The sequence below is a fragment of the Sciurus carolinensis genome, chromosome X (assembly GCF_902686445.1).
Source record: "Sciurus carolinensis chromosome X, mSciCar1.2, whole genome shotgun sequence".
Taxonomy (NCBI): domain Eukaryota; kingdom Metazoa; phylum Chordata; class Mammalia; order Rodentia; family Sciuridae; genus Sciurus; species Sciurus carolinensis.
Genome location: NC_062232.1, coordinates 38,119,717 through 38,145,240, shown reverse-complemented (window position 1 = coordinate 38,145,240; position 25,524 = coordinate 38,119,717). Strand labels below are relative to the sequence as shown.

General features: G+C 35.7%; 1 protein-coding gene and 1 pseudogene across 1 annotated transcript; both read right to left on the bottom strand.

Moving 5' to 3' along the window:
* Window positions 1-2,579: 2,579 nt before the first annotated feature.
* Window positions 2,580-6,630, bottom strand: LOC124971437 (60S acidic ribosomal protein P1-like). The gene is made up of 2 exons (XM_047535217.1): window positions 6,508-6,630; window positions 2,580-2,897 (listed from the first exon to the last, which is right to left on the bottom strand). Exons 1-2 carry the CDS (start codon window positions 6,628-6,630, stop codon window positions 2,580-2,582), a joined length of 441 nt encoding a protein of 146 aa, XP_047391173.1.
* Window positions 6,631-7,039: 409 nt separating this feature from the next.
* The window catches only part of LOC124971436 (voltage-dependent anion-selective channel protein 1-like), a 66,606-nt pseudogene continuing 48,121 nt past the window's right edge, over window positions 7,040-25,524 (bottom strand).

Below are 25,524 nucleotides of genomic sequence, written 5' to 3'. Positions count from 1 at the left end.
TGTCAAAATGCAGGTGCACTAAAAATATTGTATAAAATTACTTTCGGCTTCTGTGAATTAGGTGATTATGAAACATGAATGAATTTCATGCTTAGACAAAATTGGGCTCAATCCTCAAGATATCTTATGCATATGCAAATATTCAAAAATCTGAAAAATCCAAAATCCAAAATACTTCTGGCCCCAAGTATTTCAGACAAGGTATATTCAACTTGTATAGATGAACAAAATTCTACAATACCCTTAAAACCAAAAATAGACTTGAATAAATAGAAATGCATATCATATTCTCACATTAAAGACTCAACCTAATAATGGGTCAGAACTTAAATTTATTTATAAATGTAACACAATTTCATCCAGGAAAAAAGTACAAAAGGTATTTTTCTGGAGCTTGACACATTAATTATAAAGTTCATTGAGAGTGTCACATTGCCTATAAATCCAGTAACTGGGGAGGCTGAGGCAGGAGGATTGCTAGTTCAAAACCAGTCTCAGTAATTTAGCAAGAGCAACTTAATGAGATCCTGTTTCAGAATAAAACATAAAAATGACTGAGGATTTAGCTCAGTGGTAAAACACCACTGGGTTCAATCCCCAGTCCCCCCCACAAATCACTTAGTATGAAAATAAGTAAAAATTGCCAGAAAAATCTGAAAAAGAAAAATAATGAAAAAGAATACAGTAATACCAGACATTACAACATACTAGATACCCTATAAAATGACATTTTGTTACTGGTACAAAGACACACCAATGGAAAAGAATAGAAAATCCAGAAATAGATTGCACATAAAATTTAAGTGTACATTTCCAAGTGGAATCTTAAGTCAGTGTAGGAAGAGATGGACTTTCTCTTAGTTGTTGTGGGCTAACTAGATAGCCTTAATGAAAAAGATAAAAATTCCTCACAGCATTTGCTAGATAAGTTTTAAAGGGATCAACACTTTAAATTCAGAAAATAAGCATATAGGTACTAGAGGAAAACACGTATGAATCCCTTTATAACCTGAGGGCTGGGAAAACTTTTTAATTGTGTTTTTTAATTTATTCATTCATTCATTCATTTATTTATTTTTGTGGTGCTGGGGAGTAAACCCAGGCCAGTGCATGCTAGGCAAATGCTTTACCATTGAGCTACATCAGCCCTTCTAATCATGTTTTAAAATCCAGAAGTGATAAGGGAAAACACTGTTTTTTAAAATTACATTAAAAATTCCATGAGTAAAGTAAAAAGATAAATAATAAATCTGGAAAGGATACAGAACTTGTGAAAATAGCGGAGAAAAAGACCATAAGTTCTAGAGAAAACTGAAATAGAGATATGAACAGACAGTTCACAGAAAAAAATGCAAATGGGTTTTAACCTTATGATGATTAACTCAAAATGAAAGAAATGCAAACTGTGCAGAAAGACCATTTCACACTTACCAGATTGGCTGAAGCAACGGTGCTGGTGGGAGTGGAAAATGGAAAGTCCCTTTGAAGGGAAATTTGGCAATATTCTGCAAAATCACATATGCATTTATCCTGTGATCCAGCAATCTCGCTTCTAAGTCTCTACTTCAAATATACATTGCCAAAAATGCAAAAAGATATATGTACAAGGCTATTCACTAAAACACTATTTATAATGATAGGAAAAGCTGGAAACAGCCCCAAGTGTCTATCAATAGGAAACTGGTTAAATAAATTAGTACTGAAAAGTGAAGTGCTATGCAGGTGCAAAAAGGAATACAAAATATCTCTGTGAAATCCTATGGAGTAATCTTAGGATAGGCTGTTTAGGGAATAAAAGCAAGAAAGAGAAAACAGTAGAGATGCCACCTTTTTGTCTAGGAAAGGGGAACATGAATTATAAAATGCCTATGTAATTATGTCCGTATGTCATTTAAAATAAAATGATAAATCATAACATCTTTAAAATGATTACTTATGGAGAGAAGAAATAGGACCAGAGAGACAGAAGTAGAAGCTGGATTTTATTGAATATGCCTTGTTTTGTGTATTTGACTTTGGAACTATGTAAATGTTTTATACATATATGGGGGAAATTAAACTTTAAAGAAAGAATTCCTAAAATTGAAATTAAGACATTAATGAACTTTTATATGTATAGAGTTCATGACAAAACTAACCAGAGAAGCAGGATACCCATTGACTTTAAAACACAGATATATGACTGTACATTCTTCGTGGAGACAAAAACCTAAGGACAAAACAACAATAACAACAAACAAAACAAAACAACTCTTCAAAATTAATATCAAAGAAGTTAGTAATTATATTGTTGGTGGTAGTGTTGATACTGTTATTCTGATACTGTTGTATGTTTAATGTATGTTGTATGTTGTATGTTTATGAGTAATGTGTTGGTGTCATCGGGATTTTTTTAAACAATGTTTTAAATGTTGATAGACCTTTATTGTATTCATTTATTTATATGTGGTGCTGAGGATTGAACCCAGTGCCTCATGCATGTTAGACAAGTGCTATACCACTGAGCCACAACCCCAGCCCTCATCAGAATGTTTTTTTATCAGCAAAGCTCAGTTTTTTATTCAACATGTTACAAGAATTTAGTCAAAAAGACCAAAGCCCATGTCATCATTGGATTCTTCTTTCTTGGCTTCCACTTTCTTCTCCTTAGCTAGGGTAGCCACTGTGGAGGGAGCAGGACCTCCTGCTGGTGCTGCACCAGCTGCTGGAGCAGGCCCACCAGCCCCTACATTGCAAATGAGGTTCCCAATGTTGACATTGGCCAGGGCCTTTGCAAACAAACCAGGCCAAAAAGGTTCAACATTTACACCAGCTGCTTTAATGAGGGCATAGATTTTATCCTCTGTGACGGTCACCTTGTCATCGTGCAGGATGAGGGCAGAGTAGATGCAAGCCAGCTGGAAACAGAGGCCATGGTGCTGACTGCCTGGTGTGGTGCTAGTGGCTGGATGAAGTGAGGGCCTCACCCCAACGCAGCCTTAGCTTCTAAGGACTGAGCACTTTGGTGGCAGCTGAGGAAAGTCTCATCAGGATTTTTGACATGGGAGAAATAAAATGCAGATGCAAGTTCAATGAAGTTAGGTAAAACCAATAATTCTTGATGTTGAATTGAAGTATCATTATGAATGGGTGATGTATCTTCCTTTTTAAAATAAGAAACCATATTTCTTAGTTTCATTCACTAGAAAGTTCAAGAGACAAAATGAACAAACCAGAAGTAATAAGTACCTTTGGAACTAAGATTGTGGTCCCTAATTTTCCATCAGAAGAAACAGAGCCCACGAGCAGGAAATAAATGAAATGAGCCTAAATATCATGTGATATCACAGAATTTAAAAATATTTTCAAAAAATATTAGAGTTGTGTCTTCAGGACTCAGGAACCAGTGTGAATAGGTTCCCACTGACCAAATGTGCATTGGTCTGTTCATCACAAAAAATAAAAACATGCAATGGATTTAAAATACGACTTGATAAGGATACTTAAAACTATTCTTTGGATATCATTGGTAAATGCTAGAGAACCAATTTACTATTTTGAATTTACAAATGAAGAGGGAGATCAAGAGTTAAGTATGTCTTTCTTTCTTTTTCTTTTTCTTTTTCTTTTTTTTTTTTTGGTACTGAGGATTTAAACCAGGGGCATTTAACCACTAAACCCTATTCCTTTTAATTTTTTATTTTGAGAAAGGATCTTGCTAAGTTGCTTAGGGCCTCACTAAGTTGTTGAAGCTGGTCTCAAACTTGCTATCCTCCTGCCTCAGTCTCCCAGGTCTCTGGGATTTCAGGAGTGTGTTACCACATCTGGCTTAATTATGCCATCTTATATGAACTGTAATTCAGGATAAACGAGTAGTTGGTAAGTACAAGTATCTGTATATAGAAGCTTTCCAAGTAATAAGTGAAAAAGAAATGATAAAAATAAACATCATTTTAAACTACCTTTTAAATTAATGGAAGTAGATAATGATTATCAGTGGCTATTAGTGGCATAAAAGAGACAGCCAGACATTATATGTTTTCTAGTAAAAATAAACTGTACCACCTATGATAAAATGTATGAATAAACTTAATTAACTATGCATTTAAAATAATCATAACTATTGTGAATTGAGCTACTATAAACATTGATGTGTCTGCATCACTGTAGTATGCTGATTTTAAGTCCTTTGGGTATGAGCCAAGGAGTGGGATAGCTGGGTCAAATGGTGGGTCCAGTCCAAATTTTCTGAGGAACCTCCATACTGCTTTCCAGAGTGGTTGCACCAATTTGCAACTCCACCAGCAATGTAAGAGTGTAACTTTTTCCCCACATCCTCGCCAACACCTATTGTTGCTTGTATTATTGATAATAGCCATTCTAATTAGAGTGAGATGAAATCTTAGGGTAGTTTTGATTTGCTTTTCCCTTATTACTAGAGATGTTGAACTTTTTTTCATATATTTGTTGATCAATTTTATATCTTCTTCTGTGAAGTGTCTGCTCAGTTCCTTAGCTCATTTGTAGATTGGGTTTTTTGTATTTTTGGTGTTAACTTTTTTGAGTTCTTTACATGTTCTGGAGATTAGTGCTCTATCTAAAGTGCATGTGGTAAAGATTTTCTCCCATTCTGTAGGCTCTTTCTTCATGTCATTGATTGTTTCCTTTGCTGAGAAAAAGCTTTTTAGTTTGAATCCATCTCACTTACTGATTCTTGTTTTTATTTCTTGTGCTTTGGGAGTCTTGTTAAGGAAGTCTGGTCTTAAGTCAACATGGTGAAGATTTGGGCCTACTTTTTCTTCTATTTGGTACAGGGTCTGGCCTAATTCCTAGGTTCTTGATCCATTTTGAGTTGAGTTTTGTGCAGAGTGAGAGATAGGGGTTGAATTTCATTTTGCTGCATATGAATTTCCAGTTTTGCCAGCACCATTTGTTGAACAGGCTATATTTTCTCCATTGTGTGTTTTTGCACCTTTGTTTAGTATGAGATAGCTGTATTTATGTGGGTTTGTCTTTGTGTCTTCTATTCTGTACCATTGGTCTACCTGTGTATTTTGGTGCCAGTACCATAAGGTTTTTGTTACTATTGCTCTGTAGTATAGTTTAAGATCTGGTATTGTGATACCTCCTGGTTCACTCTTCTTGCTAAGGATTGCTTTGTCTATTCTGGGTCTCTTATTTTTCCAAATGAATTTCATGAGTGCTTTCTCTATTTCTGTGAGGTACATCGTTGGGATTTTAATTGGAATTGCATTGAATCTGTATAGCAATTTTGGTAGTATGGCCATTTTGAACCAAACTAGATGCCCTTCAATAGATGAATGGATAAAGAAACTATGGTATATATACACAATGGAATATTACTCAGTCATAAAGAATAAAATTAAGGCATTTGCAGGTAAATGGATGGAGTTGAAGACTATCTTGCTGAGATAAGCCAATTCCTAAAAACCAAAGGCCAAATATTTTCTCTGATAAGTGGGTACTGATACATATTGGCGAGGGGCAGCAGGGTAAGGGAAGAATGGAGGAACTTTGGATTGTGCAGATGGAAATGAGGGGGAAGGGAGGGGCCAGGGGTGGAAAAGATGGTGGAATGAGACTGACATCATTACTCTATATACATGTATGATTGCATGAATGGTGTGACTCTACATCGTGTACAACCAGAGAAATGAAAAGTTGTACTCCAATAAAAAAAAGGAAAATTCCAGAAAAAAGCAAGGTGTAGTTGCACACACCTATAATCCCAGCAACTCCAGGAGGCTGAGAAAGAAAGATCATAAGTTCAAGGCCAGTCTGGGAAACTTTGTGAGATCCTGTCTCAAAATAAGTTTAAAAAGGGCTGGGGATGGCCACATCAATGTTTATAGCAGCATAATTCACCACAGCTAAATTATGGAATCAACCCAGATGCCTGTCAATAGATGAATGAATTAAGAAATTGTGGTATATACATGCAATTAATTTTTTGTATATGTATATGAAATCATGTTATTTGCTGGTAAATGAATGGAAATGGAGAATCTCATGCATGCTAAGTGAAATAAACCAAATTCCCAAACTCATAAAACATGAACATAACTACCTTTTGGATTTAAAATGGGCATAAAATTAAAACATTTAACAAAATCAAAAGCAGGGAAAGTGTGTTCATTGGAGTGTAAAAGCAGTCTAAGGAACTTGTCATGGTTGAGATAAGAATAAAATATTGAATAATTATTTTTTTGAGGTTTCAATATTTTATTCAATTTTTATTTTAAGTGATGTTAATTACAGCATTTGAAGGGGAAGATCTAATTCTACACAAAATGGAAGATTCTAAAATGTATCCGTTAAAGTGCTGAAAAGTAAACTGGGCGGTGAGAATACAATAGAAGTCCAATTTAGATTCCTAGTGTTGTCACTGTGTGAATTCAAACATGCAGACTCTTCCAAGCCCAAACCTGGAGCTCCTGGAAGCTATTTCATACATTGGTATAAGGGCAGGGAAGCCACAACACACAAAGGAATTAAGTCCTGAATTACTGGCTTCATCACTTCCACCCTTTCCACCATTTTGGAATGGCCCGAGAAAGAAACATCGACCACACCCTGCAGCCTACTTTTGGTGTAAAAGAGCTGATATGGACTAGAGTGGAAAAAGGTCATGAAGATCTGTCTAAAAAAGTCCCTTTCAGATGAGTTTGTACACACCACCAAGCAATAAGCTCCTCGTCAATTAGGGTTAGGAAACCAAGGCTTGATTCTCGGGAAGTCCCAATTCCATTCCTTTACTCAATACAGATTTACAAAGTGCCTATGCATTATTAGCTTCCCCTTGCAGTCATTTCTAGATTAAAAAAGAAAAGAAACCTGGCGTCTCTAGAGGGGCCACCAAATCACACACACACACACACACACACACACAAGTCTACAGCTGAAAAGACCATTTTTTGGACTTGGTTTCTTCTGTACTTCTGAAATGGTAACACTTTAAAGCTGAATCCTTTTTAACCTGGAGGTCTAACATAATTTTTAGCAATTTTTGCATCCCAGATATACAACTTTAAAAGGTACATTAAATTCTGAAGGTAGTTATGCTGCAAAATAGTTTAAAATTAACAACTGTACAATATTCATTTGTTTGAAATTCCAGTCCTAGTCCCAACTTGTGGCCACCATCATTGACATTCTTGCCATCCAGTAGAGCTGACAGTGTCAGTTTGATACCTGACTTTAGGGTCTGATGTATCCTAAACCAATCAGGCTGGAGTTGTTCTTTGGTCGAGAAGCAGGCATCAGGTCAATTTGATACTTTGCTGTTATTCCAAAGCAAACGTTACTGTTTCTTGCTGTCCAGGTGACACTGACAGCAGTCTCCAACTTCCTGTTCACCTCTGATAGATGAAGCCACCAAACTCTGTCCCCTTGTTCACATTAGTGTGAAGCTGGAATCTGTTAGTTGTTTAGCCAACTGCAAAGTTGCTCTAGGTCTCAAAATTCATCTGGTAATTAGCCAGCTAGCCAGCCTTCCTCACCCAGCACCAGAGTGCCCCAGATTGAAGGCCCAGCAATGGCAAAGTCCACATCACAGCCCAGGTTGATGTTCCCATGTGTACCCTGTCTTGCTTTTAGCATTCCCCACCTCCCAGTGTAAGGTGAGAAGGATGAATGGAAGATCAACTTCAGTCCACATGCAAGTTGATCTTCCACCGTGATCTCAGTGCCTAGTATGTTGTTCGTGTTTCACTTCTCTGTAAACGTCAGGTCGTATTCAGTCCACCTATACTTGGTTTCCAGGCTGCCTGACACTTTGGTGGTCTCTGTGTTGGCTGAGCCTCAGCTCGTAAATTCCAATCCATTCTCAGATTTTGTTTTTAAATTGAGTTTTATTAAGCCAAAGCCATAGCCCTTGGTGAAGATGTCCCTGGCAGATCTGCAAGACTGGCATACTTGGGAGGCACAGCCACCTTCTGCTCAGAGGCAGTGGGAGCTGTGGGGGCAGGGGTGCCTACCACTAGGGCTGAGGCCTGAGGAACCAAGAAGAAAATAATGAATAATTCTAACCTTTGTTAGAAAACGTAAAGAATATATATTTTTTTAATTTGAGGATAACTAATAAAGAAATAAAAAATAAAATATAATAATAGCTTCCAAATCAAATGGAAAATTTTATCTACTGAACAGAGGACATGAAAAAGGAACAAAGAATAACTAGTTAAGAGAAAACACAAAATAAGTCCAAATTCATTTATAATCAAAATAAATATTTTTTGTACTCAGGATTGAATCCAGGGGTGCTTTACCACTGAGCAATATTCCCGTTGCTTTGTAATTTTAAAATTTCAAGACAGTCTCATTAAAGTGCATAAAGCTTCCCTAAATTGCTGAGGCTGGCCTCAAACCTGCAGTTCTCCTGCCCCAGCCTCCTAAAGTTGCTGGGATTAGAGGTGCATGCTACCATGCCAAGCACATTATATTCTTTTATTAAAAGAGTGAAATATTTAAAAATTCAGCTACATAAGGAACACACTTAAAAGCTTATAAAATGTTAGAAATAAAGGAATAAAAAATACTAACCATAAAAAGATGCTAAAACTATATTAATATAAGTCAAATTAGAATTCAAAGCAAGAAAAGTATTAAATTCAATAAAGAAAGATAGCTAGCAATAATAAAATGAAATGAAAATTCTATCAGAAAGATATTAGTTCTCAACTTCAGTACAACTGACAACATAGCCTCAAGGCAAATACAACAAAAATCCACATTCACAATAGATTTTTCAAACATCTCTATCATAAATTGATAGATAAAGCAGACAAAAACCGTGAAGGATATAAGACATATGATACTGCAAAATATATATTTGATCTTCATCCCTATTTCTTGAAGTGCAGATCCTAAAACCCTTGACATCTCCAGTTTCTTTTGTATGCTAATCAGATGACTGGTAGGTGGCAGCTCATGGAGTGCTTTAGAAGGGTAGCTGGTCACTGGAAACATCAAGACATGATTAAAGAGTTAAAAATTTCAGTTCCACCCCCAAATCTCTGGGGCTAAAGTTTGAGTTGATCACCTATGAATAATGATTTAATTAATCATGCCTACATAATGAAGCACCCATTTAAAAAAACAAAAAGGGATGTGAATTATTCCTTTGTCCAGCAGATCCATGTTGTATACACTACCTATTAGTCATGTAGTAGCTGTCTTGCTTATGAGATAAACTGATGTGGTATTGTAGTGCTTGTGTTCAATGAACCCTTTGGGGGTTAGTCACATTTTCATCACTGTGACAAAATACCTGAGAAAATCAACTTAAGGGAGGAAATGTTTATTTTGGCTTACAGTTTCAGAGGCCTTGGTCCATAGTCCACTGCTCTGTTACTTTGAGCCTAAGAAGAGACAGAATATCATGGTAGTGTGAGTGTGTGGAAGAAGCTGTTCACCTCATGATGGCCAGGAAGCAAAGAGAGAGGGGACAAGATATACCTTTCATGGATATGCCACCAGTGACCCACCTCCTCCAACAAGGCACCACCTCCTAATGACTCTACCACCTCCCAACACCACCACCAGCTGGGGGCCAAGCCTCCAACAAATGAGCCAGATCCAAACTGTAACACTTATTTTACTTAATAATAGTCCTAAGAGTAGTGATGCTGGAGATTTTATTATAGTATTTTTTAATAATTGTTCTGTTATGCTGTTTTTGTTTTTTACATCTTAATTTCTCTGATTTTATAAACTTTCTTATATATATATATATGAAAAACAAGTCTTTATAGGAGATAGACTTTGTACTATTTGTACTATCTGTGGTTTGGGCATGATGGGAATCATGGAATGTATCCTCTGTAGATAAGTGGGACTACTACTTTCACAAAAATAAATACTAAATAAAAAATAAAAGGACTAACACTATAAATAATTTGTAATAAAGGGGACAAGAGCTGTAAAAATGAAGTGGAAAACAAAGAAAGACAAAGATCAACAAAAATAAAAGCTTTTAAAACATCTATAAATTGGACATAAACTCTAGTACTATTGAACAAATGAAAGGGGCACAAATAAATAATATTAGGAATAGTACAGAGATATAGTGTATCAGGAGTTTTCTGAAATTAAGATACTCTGAAAAACACTAATACATTTGAAAGCTTAGATGAAATAATTTGTAATAAAATATAAATTATAAAAATTGATACAAAAGAAGTAGAAGATATGAGTTAACTATTAATTTTAAAAATTAACTGGTAATCAACTGTCTTTTTCAAAAGATATCAGGCCCAGTTAATTTCACAGGCAAGTGCTATAGTTTGGATCTGAAATGTGTCTCAAAGGTTCATGTGTTAAAAGGCTTGTTTTTCAGTTTCACACTATGGGAAGGTTGGAATCTTTTTTAAGAGGTAGGACCTGGTCAGAGGTCTTAGGTCACTACCCTAACCCTTGAAGAAGATAGTAGTAATACAGTCTCTTCCTATCTCTCTCATTTGATTCCAGTCGAATCATCAGGTGAATGGTCTTTCTCCACCACATACTCCCACCATGATGTATCTTACCACAGGCTCAAACAGAGCCAATCAACCACAAACTGAAACCTCCAAAAACTATAAGCCATAGCAAATCTTTCCTCTTTTTAAGTTGATTTTCTCAGGTATTTTTTTATAGTAATGGAGAACTAATATGGCAAGTTTTATCATCTTTCAAGGAATGCAGCATCCCTATTTTACACAGTGTTCCAGATAATACCAGTGACACATTCATTACCATCAATGAATCTACACTGACATTATTATCATGCAAAATCCACAGTTTATGTTAGGATTCACTCTTGGTATATATTCTATAGGTTTGGACAAATGTATAATGATATGCATACACTATAATAGTATTATACAGAGTAGTTTTCCTGCCAAAAAACCCTCAGTGCTCTGTCTATTCATCCTCCCTTACCGTTAAACCTTGGCAACCACAAGCACAAGGCCCTGGGTCCAATGCCTGGGGAAAGAAAAGAACAGAAAAGAAAAGAAAAGAGAAGAGAAGAGAAAGAAGGAAGGAAGTAAAGAAAGAAAAAGAAAAAGAAAGAAAGAAAAAAAAAAACGAAAAGAAGGGAAGGAAGGAGGCAGGGAGGGAGGGAAGAAGGGAAGATAGGTTGTCTACAAACATAAGTTGTCTACAAACAAAACAATTTTTTGATACATTCTGACAATATCTGTCTTTTAATTGGTGCATTTAGACCATTGATGTTCAAAGTAGTACTGATATAGTTGGATTATCAGTTAATCATATTTGCTGTTGTTTTCTATTTGTTGCTCTTGTATGTTGTTCCTATTTTTGTCTTCCATTCTGTTGCTTTTCTTTGTGGTTTTGTTTTTTTGAAACAGGGGTCTCATTACATTTCCCAGGTTAGTCTTGAACTCCTGTGATTAATTTATTCTCCTGAATCTGCCTTCCAAGTAGCTGTGACTACAGGCATATGCCACCATGCCTGGTTCCTTTTGTGGTTTTCATTGAACATTTTGTATGATGCCACGCTCTCTCTTAGCATATCAGTTGAATTTCTTTTTCTACTTTTTTAGTTATTGCCTTAGAATTTGCAACATACATTTACAACTAATTCAAGTCAACTTTAAAATAATACCTTATTACTTCATACTTAAGTGAGTACCTTGTAATGACAAAATAATCCTAATCCCTCCCTCCCATCCCTAGTTACATAGCTGTCGTACAGTTCACTTACAGATAAGTATACATAAGCATAGATAATTGAATACATTATTGCTATTATTATTTTGAACAAAGTGCTATTAGATCAATGATCAATTAAGATTGATACAAATAAGGTTTTTTTTTTGGTTTTTTGTTTTGGTACTGGCGATTGAACCTAGGGGCACTTAACCACTGGGAAACATCTCCAGTCCCTTTTTAATATTTTATTTTTTTAGAGACAGGGTCTTGCTGAGTTTCTTAGGGTCTTCCTAAGTTGCTGAGGCTGGCTTTGAATTTGCGATCTTCCTGCTTCAGCCTCTCCAGCTGCTGAGATTACAGGCATGTGCCACCATGCCCAGTCAAACAAGTTTTAAATTTAACTTGACTGATTGATTCATTCACTAATGTTCTTCTTTTCTTTGCACATCTGAATTTCTAAAGCATATCATTTTCCTTCTCTCTAAGGAACTTCTAACATTTAATGCAAGGTTTAACTACTGATGACAATTCCCATCTATGTTTGTCATTACTTCTACTTCAAAAGTGTGAAGGATAATTTTACAGGCCACAAACTTTTAAGCTGCTGGGTGTTTTTTCTACAAACATTTCACATATTTTACTCCACCCTTTTCTTACTTGTGTGGGTTCTGAAAAAAAGTCAGATGCAATTATTATCTTTACTCCTCTATAGGAGAGGTGTTTTAACCTCTGGCTTCTTTCAGGATTTTATCTTCATCTCTGACTTTCTGTAGTTTGAATGTGATATCATTCCTACATTTGGGGGATTATCTATTCTTGCATTTATACTGTTTGATTTTTCTCTGAGCTTCCTGAGTCTGTGGTTTGGGGAATTAATTTGGGGGAAATTGTGTTATCATTTCAAATATTTTCTATGTTCTTTTCTCTGCTCCCCTTCTTTTCTTTCTTTTTTAACATGTGTAGTGCTATGGATAGAACCCAAGGCCTTGCACATGCTAGGGAAGTGCTTACTACTAAGCTATATCCCCAGTCCTCTCTTTTTCTTCTGACAGTCCCATTTTTCACACATTACATTTTTTTTGTAGTTGTTCCACAATACTTGGATATTTGGTTCTGCTTTTTCAGTCTTGTTTCTCTTTCCTTTTCAGTTTTTCAAGTTTCTATTGAGATATCATCAAGTTCAGAGATTTTATCAGTAGTGGCCAGCCTACTAATGACCCCATTGAAGGCATTCTTCATTTCTATTACAATGTTTCTGATCTCTAGCATTTGTTTTTGGCACTATCTTAGAATTTTCATCTCTCTGTTTACATTGCCCATCTGTTCTTGCATGCTGTCTACTTCATCCATTAGTGCCCTTACCATATTAATCATAGTTGTTTTAAACTCCTGATAACTTCAACATCTCCTGCCATATCTGAACATTATTTATTTAATTTATAATTGTACTGGAGGTCCATGTAAGTGAAAGAATCAAGAAAAATAAAGGGGGTAAGAGGATTGGGATGGAAGTATCAAATTGTCCTTATTTGCTAATGATAATTTATCAGAGAAAATTGAAGTGAAGATGTGAACACCTTGAATTATTAAACATGTTCAGCAAGGCTGATAAACACAAAAGCAACATATGAGAATCAATAACATTCTTAGGTATCAGTAACAACCAATCAGACAGAGGATGGGGGAAGAGATTCTATTGATTTAAATAGAACTACAAGGCAGTTAGCCTGAATCTTTTTAGAAAACATGCAAAAACTTTGAGGTAAGAAGTATACAAACCTACTGAAATAAAATAGACATGAGTGTGTATGCGTGTATGTGTGTACTGTTGTTCATGCATCAGAAGATTCACTATAATAAAAATATTTAATTTTCTAATACTAATAACTGCAATGTAATTTCAATAAAAAATGGCCATAGTAGCATCTTTTAGAACTTGTAAGCTTATTTTAAAGTTTATTTGGAAAATCAAAGGGCCCAGAATAGCCAAGAAAATTCTGAAGAACAGTGTGAATGAATCTTCTTTACCAGATATCCATTTATTATGTAGCTAATTACTATTAATGTAGTAAACTACTGGCAAAGAAATAGAACAATAGTACCAATTGGATTGGCTCAGTAACAGACCTATATATGTGAAATATGTGACTCCATAAGAGGGAAATCAGTGGGAAAATAATTGAGTAAATGATGTCAATGCCATCATCAGCCTGTTTGTCTCCTACTTGCCTGTACTTTTCTTAGAAACATCATCTGCTCCTTTTAAAATTTTATTTTATTGGTTCTTCTTAGTTATACATGACAGTAGAATCCATTTTGATAAAATTAGACAAGCATAGGATATATGTTATTCTAATTAGGACTCCATTCTTGTGAGTCATCCACCTCTTTGAATTCAACTGGTAATTCCTAAATCTGTTCCTGATTCTCAGTTCTTATTCTTCAGCTCTATTCAATTACCTATTAGATATATCCTTCTGTATTTTGAAATAGATAAACTGAACATATTATCTTGTCTAACAAACCTGCTCTTACTCATATATTTCTCAACTCAGTTGATAGAAGGACACGTTATTCTAACAAGCCAGTAATCCATGGACATCATCCTAGAACAACATTTGCCAAAGTGAATTCCATGCAAAATCCACAGAACAGGATGATTAATAGGTGTTATACAAAAACAGAAGTTCTTTGCTAAAATACAGCTTTAAACTTCTGAATTTAACAAAATAAATAATTTCCCCTGTCGAATTAGTTATCAGATCTCTTCTATGTTAGTGGGCATCTAAGAGCCTGACACTGTTTCCCAAACTTGTGTAGTGATAAAATCACCATTTTAAATAAAATATCTTGCTGAACTAATTTTCTGAAGACTTTAGGATATATTTTCTTCTCTTTTGAGTTTATTTCCAAAATATCATCAAACTTCTCCCTTTAATGGTCACTGGCCTTTAAATATTCAGTCTTCCTCCCTTTATCCCAACCCTTTCTCTAGATAGGTGCCAGTGACCCAAATTACAAAACTGACCATTAGTCCTTGTTAAAGCACTTTAATAGACTACCATTTCAGTCTAAAGCTTAGAATTCCTTATCTTGGTAAGTCCATTTACTCAACAATCTCAATGCTCCTGCTTCTTTCAATGCTTCCTACCTGAGTAAAAGTAAAGCACCTGATGAAGTTGAGGATACGCTACCCCCAAATACAGCACCTCAATATTTGAGAAAATAGCAGAAACAGGAAGGTCACTCTTACCTTCCCTCTGCCCTTCTCTCTTAAGACACATCATAAAACCCTCATTCAGTGGATATCCTCTTATATTAGTCATAGTTCTCCAGATAATCAGAACCAATAAGATATATATGGAGATTCAGTATGGGAATTAGCTCATGTAATTACGGAGGCTGAGAAGTTCCACAATGTGCTGTCTGTAAGCTCGGCAACCATGGAAGCTGATGGTATAATTCAGCCTAAATCCAAAGGCCTGAGGACCAGGAGAGTCGATGGTGTAATTCTTGTTCCAAAGCTGAAGGCCTAACAAAATGTGGGGGTAAGAAGTGGTGCTGATGTAAAACCCAGAGTCCAAAGCCCTAAGAATGTGGAGTTTTGATGTCTGAGGACAGAAGATGGATCTCCTAGCTCCATAAGAAGGTGAATTTGAATCTTCCTCCATCTTTTTAAACTATCTTGCCTTGCCTGTCAATGCTTCAGATGATACCCACCTATACTGGTGAAGGTAGATCTTCTTTACTTAGTCCACTGCATAAAAAGATAATCTCTCCCAGAAATACCCTCACAGATATACCAAGAAATAACAATTTACCAGCTATATGGATATCCTTTAACCTAATCAATTTGACTCCTAAATGAACCACCACTCCTCCCTACACCTGGAGGAAACAAACATCCTTTTTTTCTGAAGGCACAGGGACACAAAAAGGAATGTGAACAAACAGGACTTGATGAGTTTTCTCCAGTTTATTACCATCAGGTCATACCCTTTTGTCCTCCAATTACAGTTCTCTGTGACTATCTATTTCAACCTAGCTCAGAAATATACAAGTTCAACCATTTTTTAGGTCTTCATTTCCTTACAAAAGTTCTTATGCCACATAAAACTTATATTAAATAAGTTTGTATGCTTTTCTCTTATTAATGTGTCTTTTGTTATAGGGGCTTTGCCATGAACCTAGGATGGGTAGGAAGTAAGATATCATTCCTCCCCTATATACGTATAGTTTACCAATAACTCAACATTCATCTTCTCTGTACAGTTCTCTGCCTGAAATTTCACACATCACGTATTATGTACAAGAATAACAGGTTCTACGTGCTGGACTGGATTTTAAAATCTAATTGAGAAACCAATAAGTAATAAGTTTTAAATAATTAGCAAATAATATAAGATTATTAGCCTGGTGGGTGAGTTTATTTCCCAGGTCTTGGTGCCTGTGCATCTGGGTAATGAGTTCTGATCAGAAATTTGATTATTTTATTTTATTAATAAACACGTATTGTATGGGGTGGGTCTCTTTTTCTAAAAACTAACAATAAATCTGATTTATCTAGTCTTTGGCAAAATAATCTATCTTTACAGCTTCTACTCTTTATAATGAAGTCATACTCACATTCAAAACCCTGAGAACTCTGACAGCCTTAAAATTAAGAATCTTATTAATTAAAATATGCCATTATGAGAGTTTAAAGGCAAGTCACAGAATGGTAAGAGAAATTTACAAAATATATAACTGACAGAAAGCTTGTATCCAGAATACACAAAGAACTCCTACAAACCAACATGAAAACATCAGACAACCTAATAGAAAAACAAGTCAAAATTCAAACTATCACTTAATAGAACAAATTTTAAATGACCAATAAACATGTAAAAGAACACAACATCGTTAGTAATTAGGGAAACACAAATTAAAATCATAAGAATGACTAAAATTTTAGCCCATAGAATGACTAAAAGTTATATAAGGTCAACAGTATCAAATGTCAGTGAGAACATAGAACAAAAGAACTCTTATACACTGCTGGTGGAACTGTAAATTTGTACAGTCATTTTGGAAAACTGGCAGTATATGTTAAAGCTGGACATATATAAAACAATGACCCAACTCCTGTGTACAAATCCATCAGAAATGCATACTTAAGTGCACAAAGACATGTGTAAGAATGTCCATAAAAGTTCCAAACTGGAAGCAAGACAAATGCTCACCAGTAGTAGAATGGAGAAATCAACTGAGGAATATTCAGTATTCATGAACTACAGCAATGAAAATTATCAGCATACACCAAATTAGATCAATCTCACAAACAATGCTGAGTGAAAACTACAGACATCAAAGAATGCAAAAAAAAAACTCCTCTTAAATAAATTTTAGGGAAATATCAAACTAGATTTAATATTTTGGTGCATGCATACATGTGGTAAAACTATAAGGAAATTATGAACATAATCAAGAGAGTGGTTACTTGTGGGGAATGGAGAAGACTGTGATTGGGAAGTCACATGGAATCACAGCAAGAAGACTCATTGAGTGTGGGTAATGTTCTATTTCTTGACCTGAATATTGATTATACTGGCATTCATTAATATTTTATAATGAATTTCTTAAACTATACATCCTCATTCTATGTTCTCTTAAAATTTGTGTTCTTTCCTATAGTAAAGGAGTTTCCAAATACTAATATCTATATTCTACCCTAAACCAACAGCAGCAGAGTGTCTAGATCAAGAAGGAGTCTGGGCATCTGTATTTTTAAAAAGGCTTTTTATGGGTTGGGGTTGTGGCTCAGTGGTAGAAGACTTGCCTAGCATATGTGAGGCACTGGGTTTGATTCTCAGCACCACATATAAATACATGAATAAAATAAAGGTCTATCAACATCTAAAAATATTTTTTTAAAAAAGCTTTTTAAATGAGTAGCTAAGGTTGAGAACCATTGATTTAAAAACTGTTTAAACTCTTTTAACTATTAGGTTTTCATCTTTTGACATGATTGTAACTCAAGACTCAGATCTCTGGTGAATTCTGAAATACAACCATTCCATGATGTTAATGAAAACCCTTATCATGAGAGTTAATGATATTTTCATGTGTTTGTGTCTTGCTTCCTCATGTGCACACATGGAGGGCAGGGGCCAGTCTCATACCAGTTTGTATACTCTACAGTGCTCAGTAGAATGTTTACTGGTGAACTAATTTAACATTTATCTAGAATGTCCCCAAAAGCTGTATGCCAAGGGGCTTGGGGCAGGGGAACTTAGTGGGAAAGCATTCACTTACCATGTGTGAGGTCTTGGGTTCAATCTGCAATAGCAGTAGCAACAACCACAACAAAAAGCTGTATACCAAATAATACCAATCAATTTAGATAACTAAGCACTATGGGAAATACAGAGGAAGTGAGCAGAAAGAAGAGTGAAATGGGAGAACCAGCAATTCAAGAAGTTGTGCTCTCCTTTGCCAATTTTTCCTCCCTTTTGAAGAGACACTTGGCAAAAAGACCCCCACCCTTGGGACAACATCTTCTGCCAGTTCCTTCTGCTAGACAGAGTTTCATGCTTCTAGCTTTCTCTTTGCTTCTTCTGAGAGCCAATCAAAGCAAAAACATGCCAGAGAAACAAATTCAAAGGCACTCATAGAGGTATGTATTCAGGAGAAAGATATTAAGTTTCTAACCAAGTCAGATAAAATGCAATCCCAAAGCTTACCACTGGAACCTTCAGGAGCAAAGCTGTTCACCATCTACAGGTCTTCACATGGGGAATTCTTTGAAGAAACTCCTTCCCATATTCCAAAGTATCTTATGGCCTAGAACAAAACTGATCAAAATCCCAAGTGGCATGTTGACTGAGGGCTCCCTCTAAGTGGAGAACTTCCTATTTTAAGGAAACTGATCGAGTAATAGAGCTTCAGTAATAATGACAATAAGGGTATTGCTATGGTTTGGAATATGGTTTGTTCCCCAAAGGTTTGTGTGCTGGAATTGTGGTCCCCAATGTATCAATACTGAAAGGTGGAGGGACATTTAAGAGGTGGGACTTAGTGAGAAATGATTAGGTCATGACTGCCTTCATGAAGGGATAAATGTTGGGTCTCATAGAGTGGAGTCAATCTTACAGGAGTAAATTAGTTCCCACAAAAGCAGGTTATAGATGAATCCGGCCCTTGCCTGTCTTCTTGCTTCTCTCTTACTATGTGATTTCTTTTGCATACGGCCAATACCATTTGCCATGTTGTGATGTAGCCAGAAGGCCCCTGCCAGAGGCCAAACAGATAGGGCTGACTGATCGTGGACTTTCACTCCCCAAAAATGCAATCCAGGGCAAACCTCTTTTCTTTATAAATTACTCAGTCTCAAGTATTTTGTTATAGCAACACAACATGGCCCAAGATAGGTATATGGTTTATTCTTCCAAAATAAATACCATTTGCATTATAAAAGTTGCTTTCAATACTGTCCAACCAGAGGAGTGACTAGAGTAGAAAGATTCAGACACGTGGGGCAGTTTGGAGAATACATGAAATATTTTGTGGAGAGGGGTTAGGATTCCTCAAACTATACCATGTAATGTTGGGTTTACATAAGCTGATGTCATACTTAGAATGGAACTGAAGACGCACCCAGATCTATTTGGGGGGAATTTGCATATAAATGACCTACCTCTTAGCTCCAATCATAGTGTCCATCAAACTCTTCACTTCCAACTATCCTGGACCATTAGTGGGCTAGATCATCACGTATCTTCCTTTGCCCTAGTCCCTATCTAAAAATGCCCACCCTCACCTCGCCTGTTCCCCGATATTATCCAAATGTCTTTTTTAAAAATTTTTATTTTATTTTTTTTTTAGTTGTAGATGAACACAATGCCTTTATTTTATATATTTATTTTTACGTGGTGCTAAGGATCGAACCCAGGGTCTCACACATTCTAGATGAGTGCTCTATCACTGAGCCACAACCCCAGCCCTCCAAAAGTCTTAACAAGGCCAAATTCTTGCCCTTCTGTTACATAGAAGGTCTAAAATTTTATAGACCTTTATCAATTTCCTGCTCTGAATTTCACAGCTTTTATTGTCTGTTTTGCCCATTAACTTTAAAAATATATTCAGAACACTGTAGACTGTAGAAAAAAATTATGCTTCAACAGAAAACACGCATTGGCAAGGAGGTCAGCAAATCTTTTTTTTTTTTTTTTTTTTTTTTTTTTTTTGGTGGTACTGGGGATAGAACCCAGGGTCACTTAATCACTGGGCACTTAATCACTGAGCCACATCCCCAGCTCTTTTTTATTTTTTTATTATTTTTATTTATTTTATTATAAGTTGCTTAGGGCCTCACTAAATTGTTGAGGCTGGCTTTGTACTTGTGATCCTCCTGCCTTAGCCTCCCAGCCACTGGGACGACAGCAAACTTTTTAATAAAAGGACAAGATAGTAAATATTTTAGGCTTCGAGGGCCAAAGGTTTCTGTTGCAATTACTTGACTCTAGTAACCAAACAGCTGTGAAAGCAGCCCTGCACAATATATAAATTAGCAGGCATCACTGTATTTACATAAAACTTAATTTTCAAAAAAGAGCCATATCGTTAAATTTGGCTCAGGAGCTTTAGATTGCTGACCCTGTGATCCAGCAGATACTCCTCCAACTTACCCAATTCTGATTCTAAGGGAACTATTTTACAAATCTTTAAATTGTAGATAACTCATAGCAATGTAAAATAATTCTTATTTATAGACATGTGAGTTCTGTCTGGTAGAAGTTTAATTAACTTCCCTCTCTCACTGTGGAAGAAGCCAGTTTAGCCTCCATTTGCACATTCATTTCAATATATCATTATAAGATCTGTCTGGTTCCCTCATTATGAATTGAATGAAATACTTAATGTGTATTCATTTTTATATCAGCATGAGAGTCAAAATTTTACCATTTTTTGAAAATTATCTTCAATAGGCCAGATACTACTCTGGAATGGGAATAGAAGTAGGGTACCAAAATGAAAGGGAATAGTTTCTCTGTTATTAATTCTCTTTGAGCCCCATCAGACTAGTAACTTCCTTAAGGGAAGAAACACCTGTGTCCCACTCAATGTGGCATTGTTAGTTAATTGTTTATTGAGTTAATTTTCTTCTTATAGAACCTTTTTTTCCCTTTTCTGCTCTAAGTCAAACAGTTGCTATGCTGTGCTGAAAGGTAAAAAATTTCATGTTAGAATGCAGTTAGCAAAGCTAACCCACTCTTGGGAGCTCAGAAAAATAGTTCTTCCAATCAAGGGCTTAACATTACTGGAACATGAATAGCTCTGGTCTTGGAGGAATGAATATCACATTCCTGCCAGCTCCAATGTAAAAAATTAAACCTTGTGGTTTTATCTATTTTTTAGGTCTTCCAGAAAGAACAAAAGGGTGACTTAACCTTCCTTTCATCTTTGCCAACAAAAATTCTTTATGCTTATGTAGTGTATTACTATATTATTTGAGGTGTTTTAAATGCCTGGAAAATGTTTAACCTCATAACCACCTTGGCATCAGTATGGGCATCATTTATCCCCATTTTGAAGACAAACTGAGGCATGTGGCACACAAGATTTTCCCACGGCATCAGGGAGGAGTACCAGAAATGTAAGCAGAACTCTTAAGTCCCAGTCCGGTTCTCTAAACTCAGGTCAGCAGATACTTTAACCCTTCACATATTTTACAGCCATGGGACAAAACTAATCTTGTTGTCCACTGACACAGAGAGACATGACATAAAAATCCACATAAATCCCAAATTTTCATAAAATTATTGGGAATTGATATGAATTTTTATATGAATTAGTGTTCTGATTATCAGTACTTTTTAAAATAACTTCCCCTTTCTCTGAAAATATCCCCTCCCCAAACAGCTCCAATAATAACGGTGTTCTGGCTAAAAATGAGGGTCTAAGCTGAGTTTTAATTTGTTTTAAATATGTTAAATACAAGTTATTATGTCCACACCAAGTCATACATCTGAATGTTCATGTCAGCATTATTCATAATAGCTAAAATGTTAAAACAATACAAATCTCCACAAGCTGATGCACGGATAGAGAAAACGTGATACACTTGTACAATGGGATACAAGTCAGCAATAAAAAGGAATGAAATACTGATATATTCTACAATATGGATGAAACTCAGAAACACACCAAGTAAAAACAGCTGGACACAAAGGATTGCATGCTGCATGATTTCATTTATATGAAATGTTCAGAAAATCTTAAGACAGAAAGTAGATTGCTGGTGGCCTAAGGTTGGATGTGAAATTGGGAACTGATAGCAGCTAACAGGTACTGGTTTTGTTGGGGGTGGGAGATGGAAATATTCTAAAATTGGCTTATGACGATAGTTACAGAACTCTGTAAATATATTAACAATCATTGAATTATATGCTTACTATAGATGCATTTTATGGTATGTGAACTGTAACTCAATGAACTTTTTAATAAATAAGTAAATAAAGAGCTTCATAATGACTTTCTCACATATACCCCTCCCCTTGACTGTTTCACAAGAATACTAGTAAGACATAAATTGCAATTGCAAAGACACCAGGAATCATTTTATATCATTTTAAGTTTGACTTTCTGGACAATAATATAGGTGTCATGGGATTCAAAGCTTCAATATCATGATCTGAGGGTAATTTCACCACAGGTGTGCAGCTTAACAGGGTGTTAATTGGGAAGCCCATGAACACCTCCTCCACAGGCAGCCCAGAAAGCTGTGCCAACATTCGCTGGTGAATAGAATAATTCAAGAGCCAAACCCAGGATCAAAAATAAAGAGAAATTTAACTTGTTTTTATACTGCAGCCATTACCACACAAAATGACTTAAAGCCCATTTTAATTGGAGCTGAAGGCTTCTTGACTTCGCCACTAATCAGAACCACTTCAGGTTTGGGAAATATTTTTGTACTGTGGAAGGAAAATAAAAGAGCCAAATTAAAGACTGAGATTTTCTAACAGAAGTAACTTCCCCACATTCAGCAGGTTGGTTAATTTAGTATGAGTAAGAAAAGGTCTTGCTGATTCCCTGGGGGATCAGACATTCAAGGTTTCTACAGAAACAGAAGCATGGGTATAATGTAGTTTCCTTCTCTGAAAATGTCCATTGTTTCTCCCATATTCCCAGTCTCCAGCTGCAAGGGTGGGGATTGTGATCTACTCTTTGGGAAGGTAGCTAAGACTCTGTGGAGCCAGACAACAGGGTTTTAAGTCCTGTATCTTAAATTTGACCTGGATATCCATTCCCTTCTTCTTCCAGGAAGATTGCAGGAAATAAGCAATCCATTACTCTTTAGGGACAAAGCCACTGTCTGGACAATAAGATGACATTGAAAAGCCTCAATGCCTTTCCCTAGGTAAAAGAGTCTTTTAATTTTATAGAAAAGTGGTTTGGAATAAAAAGCTTTTGAGTGCTTTTATTAACTAAAGATAGTTTTCCAAGAGCCCTGGTCCCATCCAAAAAGTAATGGATAGCAATCTTGCTCTTTTCAAACTCTGTTAATATGTAAGTATATCATATGCCTAAGAAAAACAGAAGTTTTAATTCCTATACCAACAATATGTGTAGTAAAAATGAAATCTAAAACAAAACAGAAAACTAAGAAGGCATGGCTAGACTTCAAAAAGTACCAAACTTGCCTTATGGGAAAGGCAGTGTTTTCCCACAAACATTTCCAATTGCTGTATCCTGACATTACATTGCATAAAGGCACTAAGTCCCAAATCTCTACAACCAACCAACTTCTGAAAACACAGTGAAATTGTCCTGTCTTTGGCTTAGGTAGAGTACAAGTTGATGTATTGAACTATGCTAAAAAACAGTCTCTTAGCATTTGCCATGAGTGATTTGAACCAAATCATTTAATGAAATCCACGTGTACACACATGACACAAATCTTACTTTAGGCACAAAAAACAAAATACAGTGTTTTCTAATGTGAAGACCGCAGTAAACTCTTTGGTATTCAACTTGTTCTGCCTTATCTTAGAACTACTTTGGATGGAAGATATGTAATTCAGGCCTAGCTTATTGAAGAAACAGCACAAATTTAGCATATTTCTTCCAGTGTGTTTCATAGGAGAAAGTTAAACATATTTCCTCTGTACAGGACTTCTCAGAACCTTTAATATGAGCATGTTCATTGTGAATTTCTAAGAGGTAATTATAAAATGCAGCATGTTCTTCATTAACCACCACCCCATTTCATGTAGAAAATCTCATGCCATAATACTTTAAGGACCATATCTTAAGAAATACAGTGGAATGAGTGCAAGACTTGGGCTGCCCGTTGGTCCATACCAACTGGCATTACAAAGATAAGACACTTGACTTTTCTTGTGCCACTATTCTATCCTTTCCAAAAGCTGGACTCCTTTCTATGAACCTCCAGGCATTAGTAAAGAGTTAAATGGCAGACATACAAAACTATTTTGAAAAGTTAAAAGTGTTACACAAATATGAAGTATCATTTGAATATTCATTACCCCATACTGCTAATATGCACCCCAATTATTCCTTCTTAAAGTCTTTAAATGTTTTTATTAGTGAATTATAGCTATACATAATAGTGGGGTTCATTTTGACAAAAATCATACATGCATGTAATATAATTTGCTCCATTTCAATCCTAGTACTTTTTCTTTCCCTCCCCTCCTTCCTCCCTATTCCCTTTTCTGTACTCTATTGATCTTCCTTCTGTTTATTTATAGTTTTATCGATACAAAATGAGACCAAGTAATATGATTTAAATTAAAACTCCAATGTTATTATTTTTATTGGTTCTTCTTAGTTATGCATGCAGAAGAACCCATTTTGATAAAATTATACAAGAATGGGGCTGGGGATATAGCTCAGTTGGTAGAGTGCCTGCCTCGCATGCACAAGGCCCTGGGTTCAATCCCCAGCACCACAGAAAAAAATTATACAAGAATGGAATATTTAATTAGGACCCCAATCTTATGGGTGGAACAATGGTGGGATTCAATTAGGTATTTTCATATGTGTACGTAGGAAAATTATGTTAGATTTATTCTACTGTTTCCTATCCTTACCCCTTCCTTTCATTCCCCTTCATCTAATTCACTGAACTTCTCTTCTTTTACTCCCTCCCACTCTTTATTGTGGTTTAGCTTCCATATATTAGAGAAAACATTTGACCTTTGGATCCATCCATTTACTGGTAAATGTCATAAAGTCATTCTTCTTTATGGTTCAGTAATATTCCATTGTGTAGCTGTGCCACAATTTCTTTATCTGTTCATTGGTTTAAGAGCACCTAGGTTGGCTCCTAGCTATTGTGAATTGTGCTGCTATAAACATTTATGTGTCTGTGTCACTGTAGTATGCTGATTTCAAATCCTTTGGATATATGCTGAGGAGTGGAATAACTGGGTCAAATGGTGGTCCCATTTCTAATTTTTTGAGGAAGTTCCATACTGCTAAGTATGTTTATAGGAATTTTAAAAATTCAAAAAGAAAGTCCTAAAAGACTAAAGCTCATCTATTGGTTCAGTATGAAACACTTGGATATTCTGACATTGCTTTTACTGACACATTAGGTAAATACATATTTTAAAAACATGGAGACATGGATTACTGACCTAGATTGAGATCTCTTTGTCCATTGGTGTCAATACTTTGTTTCAAGAACTTTAAAACAAAAAGTCAGATCATTAAAGCTTACTGTGTTGATACAGTAGCTGTACTTGCCCACTCTAAGAGAAAATTGAAAATTCATCCTTCTTTTCTTTAGAAAATCATTACAAGACAGATTCCATGTGTTATTAGAGATTGCCCTCCTCAACCAAGGATGTTTATCCTTTA

Excerpts from the sequence above, each read along its gene's own strand:
- LOC124971437 (XM_047535217.1), bottom strand. The coding sequence starts at position 6,630 with ATGACCTTTTTCCACTCTAGTCCATATCAGCTCTTTTACACCAAAAGT. Across the intron at positions 2,898-6,507 it reads GGGTGGAAGTGATGAAGCCA|CTGGCTTGCATCTACTCTGC; the intron begins GTAATTCAGGAC and ends CTCTGTTTCCAG.